This window comes from Oncorhynchus clarkii, unplaced genomic scaffold (genome assembly GCF_045791955.1).
Source record: "Oncorhynchus clarkii lewisi isolate Uvic-CL-2024 unplaced genomic scaffold, UVic_Ocla_1.0 unplaced_contig_9983_pilon_pilon, whole genome shotgun sequence".
Lineage (NCBI taxonomy): Eukaryota > Metazoa > Chordata > Actinopteri > Salmoniformes > Salmonidae > Oncorhynchus > Oncorhynchus clarkii.
In genome coordinates this window covers 52,462-60,255 of record NW_027258426.1, presented here as the reverse complement: position 1 = coordinate 60,255, position 7,794 = coordinate 52,462, and the positions used below count along the sequence as shown (strand labels likewise).

General features: G+C 42.4%; 1 protein-coding gene across 1 annotated transcript in view; it reads left to right on the top strand.

Moving 5' to 3' along the window:
• Positions 1-5,131: 5,131 nt before the first annotated feature.
• Positions 5,132-7,794, top strand: part of LOC139396913 (RING-type E3 ubiquitin-protein ligase PPIL2-like) — a 34,239-nt gene continuing 31,576 nt past the window's right edge. The window contains exons 1-5 of the mRNA XM_071143843.1: positions 5,132-5,276; positions 6,748-6,797; positions 6,954-6,999; positions 7,145-7,207; positions 7,537-7,588. Coding sequence (XP_070999944.1) covers positions 5,245-5,276; positions 6,748-6,797; positions 6,954-6,999; positions 7,145-7,207; positions 7,537-7,588 — 243 coding nt within the window. The 5' untranslated portion in view covers positions 5,132-5,244. The remainder of the gene's footprint in view (positions 5,277-6,747; positions 6,798-6,953; positions 7,000-7,144; positions 7,208-7,536; positions 7,589-7,794) is intronic.

The following is a 7,794-nucleotide window of genomic DNA, read 5'->3' as shown; positions in this document are numbered from 1 at the left end:
TGTACCTGACAGCCAATGAAATGATATTAGTTACATGCGCTGAATACAACAGGTGTAGACCTAACAGTGAAATGCTTACTTACGAGCCCCTAACCAACAGTGCAGTTTAAAACATATGGATAAGAATAAGAGATAATACTAACAAGTAATTAAACACACTGACCCCAGACCAGCTCAACTCACTGACCCCAGACCACATGTTGTATCAGCTCAACTGACCCCAGACCAGCTCAGCTCAACTTACCCCAGACCAGCTCAACTCACTGACCCCAGACCAGCTCAACACACTGACCCCTGACCACATGTTGTATCAGCTCAACTCACTGACCCCAGACCAGCTCAACTCACTGACCCCAGATCAGCTCAACTCACTGACCCCAGAACAGCTCAACTCACTGACCCCAGACCAGCTCAACTCACTGACCCCAGACCAGCTCAACTCACTGACCCCAGACCAGCTCAACTCACTTAATTTGAACTACTGGCCACAGTCAGTCGTAGATATCTCCAATCTCTCCAGACTGTTTAACTCTCTGTGTTACTAGTAGTAGAACCCATGGGTTCGGGGTGCCATGTGGGTCAGACACCATAGAGGATATATATATATATAGCTCTGGTGAGGTGCACTTTTTACCAGAGTGTTGGAAAGGCAATGTCACATCTCCTTAATTAACCACTTTGACATTGTCTCTGTCGCTCGTTAGCTCCAGCTGTGTCACGTCAGTGGATTTACTCCAGACGATTAGGGCATTGATTTACATAGATAAATGTTGAATCTGTTTTTCTGTCTAAAGTGTCATTGACATTCCATTAAAGACTAACTCTGTAACTTGTAACGTTATTCCTGTCTTGTATTGTATGAGACACTGACACAGGGATGAATCCACGATACTGAACAGGCCACTAGGTGGAGTTACTGACACAGGGATGAATCCACGATACTGAACAGGCCACTAGGTGGAGACATTGACACAGGGATGAATCCACGATACTGAACAGGCCACTAGGTGGAGACACTGACACAGGGGTGAATCCACGATACTGAACAGGCCACTAGGTGGAGACACTGACACAGGGGTGAATCCACGTTACTGAACAGGCCACTAGGTGGAGACACTGACACAGGGGTGAATCCACGATACTGAACAGGCCACTAGGTGGAGACACTGACACAGGGGTGAATCCACGTTACTGAACAGGCCACTAGGTGGAGACACTGACACAGGGATGAATCCACGTTACTGAACAGGCCACTAGGTGGAGACACTGACACGGGGGTGAATCCACGTTACTGAACAGGCCACTAGGTGGAGTTACTGACACGGGTGAATCCACGATACTGAACAGGCCACTAGGTGGAGTTACTGACACAGGGATGAATCCACGCTACTGAACAGGCCACTAGGTGGAGACACTGACACAGGGATGAATCCACGATACTGAACAGGCCACTAGGTGGAGACACTGACACAGGGGTGACTCCACATTACTGAACAGGCCACTAGGTGGAGTTACTGACACAGGGGTGAATCCACATTACTGAACAGGCCACTAGGTGGAGTTACTGACACAGGGGTGAATCCACGTTACTGAACAGGCCACTAGGTGGAGACACTGACACGGATGAATCCACGATACTGAACAGGCCACTAGGTGGAGACACTGAAACAGGGATGAATCCACGTTACTGAACAGGCCACTCCAACTGGACCCAATTGGACATGACCTCTGTTAATATGTGTGAGTGTGATGAGAACTGAGCAAGCTTGTTATTTCTTTCAGCCAATTACAACTCAATAAAACGTATAGCTTCTGTCCAGCTGGAAATGGGTTCCGGCTGTTCCCCTCAAGTGCGCCTGCTGCTGAGGAGGGAGGGGCTGCATTTCAATCTCAAAGTAGACAGCCCCCGGCCATAAACACTCAGTCATTGAATGACATTTTACATCGTCACATCCAAGTGTACCTTAAAACTTCTTATGGCTGCAATCCCGTTAACGGGATGATATGACAACAACCAGTGAAAGTGAAATCTCATAATTAAAATTCCTCAAACATACATGTATCTTATACCGTTTTAAAGGTAATCTTGTTGTTAATCCCACCACCGTGTCTGATTTCAAATAGGCTTTACAGCGAAAGCACCACAAACGATTATGTTAGGTCACCACCAAGCCACAGAAAAACACAGCCATTTTTCCAGCCAAAGAGAGGAGTCACAAAAAGCACAAATAGAGATAAAATTATGAGAATTCCTTTGTGTCTAGAGAAGCAAGGTCGATATCATGTGGAATGCGCATGACCAGGAAATGGCTCTCTGCCAGTAACCTGACTCATTCAGCTCTTATTCAGTCCCACAACACAGTAGAAGCCTCATTCAAGTTTCTAAAGATGGTTGACATCTAGTGGAAGTCCTAGGAAGTGCAACTTCATCCATATCCCACTGTGAATTCAATAGGGCCTGTGATGAAAATCGATCAACCTCAGATTTCTCACTTACTGTTTGGATTTCTTCTCAGGATTTTGCCTGCCATCTGAGTTCTGTTATACTCACAGACATCATTCAAACAGTTTTAGAAACTTCAGAGTGTTTTCTATCCAATAATAATAATAATATGCATATATAAGCAACTGGGACTGAGGAGCAGGCCGTTTACTCTGGGAACCTCTGGGCACCTTTCATACAAGCTACTCAATACTGCCCCTGCAGCCATAACAAGTTAAATGTCTCTTGCAAAAGTAAGTATACCCATGATCGGAGAGGCAACGTCTTTGGTGGAAATCTGGAAGTTGAGCTTAAAAACAACCAACCTTAAGCTATTAATGTATCTAGTAAGCTAACGTATCTAGCTAGCACTCCTGTCAAGTAGCTAGTACCCATAGCTGAGTAGCTAGCTTTATAGTTTGGTCGTTTCAGAATTCCCCAAAATCTGTTTATGAATCTAGCTACATTTTACAGGCTCCTCACTATGAGACTAAGCCAATTTGCCAACGCTAAAATCAATTTCTATATTTTTTTTTTGCAAGCTAGCTTCATACTTTTTTCTGATATGCCCGAAAATGCAGCCTTGTTGATTCAATTCGACACTTTGCGGCCACCAGAGTTTGACATGTGACTACAGTTTGCATTGAATTGTGGGTCATATCAACCCCACAACCAAAGTTGTTCACTTGCTCCCTCAAGCTAAATTGAGGGACAATTGGAACTCTACTTAATATGGCAATCAAACTGCATCCGGTTTTCGACCGGGATTCCCCCGGGGGAAAGTGCCTAGCGCTGAGGGAGTAAAAATAACGTGTTTGGAATGCAGCCTCTCTCTCAGGTTCTCTCTTCCTTGTATATTTATTTTGTAAATATTCATATCATTCACTGGACTCCTAAGCCTATAGTCCTATACATGCAAATGTCCTGATACACTAAGTGCTCAACTTAGTGAGCAATAAAATGCAAATTAATTACTTAAAAATCATACAATGTGATTTTCTGGATTTTTGTTTTAGATTCCGTCTTTCACAGTTGAAGTGTACCTATGATAAAAATTACAGACCTCTACATGCTTTGTAAGTAGGAAAACCTGCAAAATCGGCAGTGTATCAAATACTTGTTCTCCCCACTGTATACATATATATAAATATAATAAAATATAGGCCAAAACACACATCGCGACAAAAGAGACACCACAACACTACATAAAGAGAGACCTAAAACAACAACATAGCATGGCAGCAACACATGACAACACAACATGAAACATGGTAGAAACACAGCATGGTAGCAACACAACATGGTAGCAACACAACATGGTACAAACATTATTGGGCACAGACAACAGCACAAAGGGCAAGAAGGTAGAGACAACAATACATCACACAAAGCAGCCACAACTGTCAGTAAGTGTCCATGATTGAGTCTTTGAATGAAGAGATAGAGATAAAACTGTCCAGTTTGAGTGTTTGTTGCAGCTCGTTCCAGTCGCTAGCTGCAGCGAACTGAAAAGACGAGCAACCCAGGGATGTGTTTGCTTTGGGGACCTTTAACAGAATGTGACTGGCAGAATGGGTGTTGTATGTTGGAGGATGAGGGCTGCAGTAGATATCTCAGATAGGGGGGAGTGAGGCCTAAGAGGGTTTTATAAATAAGCATCAACCAGTGGGTCTTGCGACGGGTATTCAGAGATGACCAGTTTACAGAGGAGTATAGAGAGCAGTGATGTGTCTTATAAGGAGCATTGGTTATCAAAATGTCACGCCAGGGTATGTAACACAGACCTTATTTTAAGTGTTTTTAAAATCCTCTATGGGAAAAACGATTGGAACCGTTTTCCTGTTTGACTGCTAGGTTTTATGGATATTATGACACCTCCACTGTGGGGCTCTATACCAGTATATTCTTATCAACCTAGCCATTACGAAAATGATATTCTATCAAATAAGCCTAATGTAGCTAATTAGCAACTCACTCTCTCATTGACCTCCATACAAAAATGATTGGAAAGATTTTGGGCTGTGTAAAATCTCTTGCTTCGCCTTTTCCTTTCTGCAATTGGGCAATATAGTATAATATCTCTTTCCCTTTGCTTTTGGGCACTAGAGTCAAAGATTTTCATAACTAAACCAGGATAGACCACAGCCTGTCATTTCCAATGGGAATAAATGAGTAATAGTAGACAGAAAAAGCAAAGAGGTGGGTCGATCCAAGCACGAGCTTGCGAGATCCTATTGGCGCGTTCTAGCAAGCATCTGCATATTATTCCCTTTAGGGAACACCTATATTCGACTTTGCACTCCGAAACAAAGCATTTTTTTAAAACTTTTGCAAAGGGAAAAGTCTACAAAACGTACACTCTGTTCATAACATATTGTAGTTTTGGGAACAGAAAACTGTTTTGAGATCTAATGCTTCATCGAATAATTTCTTCTTCTTCCAAAAGCCAGTTTGTAACAAAAAATAAACAAAATAATCCTCTCAAACTGCCGGGTATTGGGCTTCCTCTCACTACCATATTTGGTAGTGAGTGGAAACGCCAGGTGGATGCTTCATATTTAGACATCCGGTAAAATATCTGTCTCATTGTTCTATCTGTGATAGATTCTCCCAACTCTATATCTATGGTACTTCCGCAAACTCGAATACAATTCAAAACTTCCGGTTTAGTCAAACGACGAAGTCTATTTTGATATTTTGTCTAGCTAGCGACATAGTTTATTAAATAAGTTTAATAGTAATTTATTAACACCTCAATCAAAATGGGGAAGCGTCAACATCAGAAGGATAAAATGTAAGTTCTGAACATAATATTTTCAAGTATGTAACGTCAAAAAGCTTGATAAAGTAGCCAGCCAAATAACGTTACTACACTAACAGAGAGCAAAGAAACAGATTAGCCGCTAGCTATCTGCTTTAGCAGAGAGGAAGATACGAAGCGAGACATGTGTCCTTTTTGTATGGACGTCTATGCCAGTGTTGAATTACGTGAGGGTTATTTGATCGGTGATACGTTTCGTAGTTAATGTTTAGGCTGTTATAAATGTACAGATGTAGGTGGACGCACGTGGTATTCCGGCAACTGAGAAAAAAACGACTTATTTGTGCCTGTTGATCACAAACGCACGTCTCCTCTCAAGCCCCGTTTCCATTGACACTTTGAAGTCAACCCGGTTTGGGTGGGCTGGGGGCCCTTGGTGGGCTGCCTCCAGAATAATGTAATGTTGCTAGGTAGCCAATATGTGACTACAGCTGGCTTCGCTAACTAACTTGGTAAGATGTTGAAGAATTATGTTCACCCTCTCGCCGTGTTGTATCCAACGTTTTCCCTATAGTCGTGCCAGACAGACTCAGACCCTTGTATTTAGCTTGCTAAACGGTTATCATCGTCGCTAGCGTAATTCCTACCATGCCAATGTATTGGCTGTTAATATATAAGGTTTGATATGACGTAGCTTTCAATACGACCTGGCCAGCTAAAATTCCAGTTGGCTCGCTTCAACTCTGATTTGCTATCTAACGTTAGGTCTCTAACATTCGAGGGCAACCTGTTCTCATAAAAGTTGAATTTAGTTTCCGGTGGTAATTCGTGTCATGTCTTATTACTGTAGCACTGTTTGTCCATATGCTAGCTAACAGCAACAAGTCCAGACGAGCTAGCTAGCTAAACACGGTGCCGTCAGCTAGCTGGTGGTTGCATAGTAACGGCGTCACCAGACCGAATTCTGGTCGAGCTGGCACCAGTTGTGACGCGGGCCCCGGATTTCCGGGTTTCCGCTCCATTCGAACCCTAATTCGAATTTGGCCCTAATTTTAAGTGCTAATTAAAATAATGATTCATTGGCTAGAATGATTCCCACCCGATGTCGCCTGCCTTCAATCGTTGAGGACATGTCAATATAATAATTGATGCTAGCAATATAATAATTGGTGCTAGCTAGTAACTACCTAGCTTTTGCTAAACTTAACTTTAGCTAACTATTTATTATTTGCCCGAATTTTATTCAATTTAAGTCCGGTTGACAGACCGTCATCAAAACTTTTAGGTAGTGTTTAATTTGTGATAGGGAGAACTTCGTCAGCGTTTTGTAACTTTAGCCTGTGTGTATGCTAGCCATGCTGGATCATTGACTTAATGTTGTTTTCTGACCATGTTGCCATCTAACCAAGTTTTCCAATTGAGTTTGATAGTAACATCTTTTTTTATCCTGCTTCTAAAGTTCAAGGACTGTGTCACAGTTTGTTTATTTTCGTTTTGTCTCCAGGTACATCACATGTGCTGAGTACACCCATTTCTATGGAGGGAAAAGATCAGGTAGGAGTAGGATTCTTTGCTATTGTCCCTTATTAAGAGGTGGAGTAGAACCCAGTTGTTCACTACTCAACATACTGAATCATGTTGATGATTAGGAACAGTTCTTCACTAACAATGTTGATGCATTCTGTCTTTTTTTAAATATATATCTTTAAGAAATTCCAAAGTCAAATTTTCGACGTCTTCCATTTGACCATTGCAGGTAAGACATCACTTCACCAGTCCTAAAGTACAGTTTGTAAGAGGCAAAAAGACCTTAGCGACCTTAGTGTTGAATGTAAGGTCTTTGCAGTGATGCTATATTTTAATTGTGTGTACTCAATAATCTTGCCCCTGTCCCATTTCAGCTTGTCTCTGCAGCCGTTTGAATATCCCATGTGCACTCCCGAGGGAATCGTCTTTGACCTGCTGTGAGTAGGGATCTATATGTAGTTCTATGATATACCCTGGCTGGTTTACTCCGGAAGGTTGTTTACTGATGGAAATGTGAAGCTGAAATCTGTAATAGTACTGTCATTTTGAAGCCTGGTCTATAACCAACGTATGTACGTATGACAGAACTACAAGTAGCTACGCATAAATGGCTTTGCGTATCAAAACCCACGTAGGTGTGAACAGCCCCTCGATTTATCTCGACGCAGGATCACCATTTTGCTAAGCATTCTTGCTTTGTATACGTAGAGTAAGTATAAACCAGCCTGTAGTGTTGACCAACCCCCTCTGTGTCCTGTGCTTTTAGGAGCATCGTTCCTTGGATAAAGAAGTTTGGCACCAATCCCATCTCTGGAGAGGTAAGTAGTCAACCAACCACAACAGGATTGTTCCTGGCAGGTCTAAGAAATAGATTATTTTAAGCATGACAGTACCTCTCCCAGCCACTGGAGGGAGTCAACCTCCACAGCATGTTGAGACGGTCGTCTGAGTCAGAGATCTATATATAATGACGAGATGCTCATGACTCCGTCCCAACAATCGGAGTCGTTATCCCAAAGGCGGG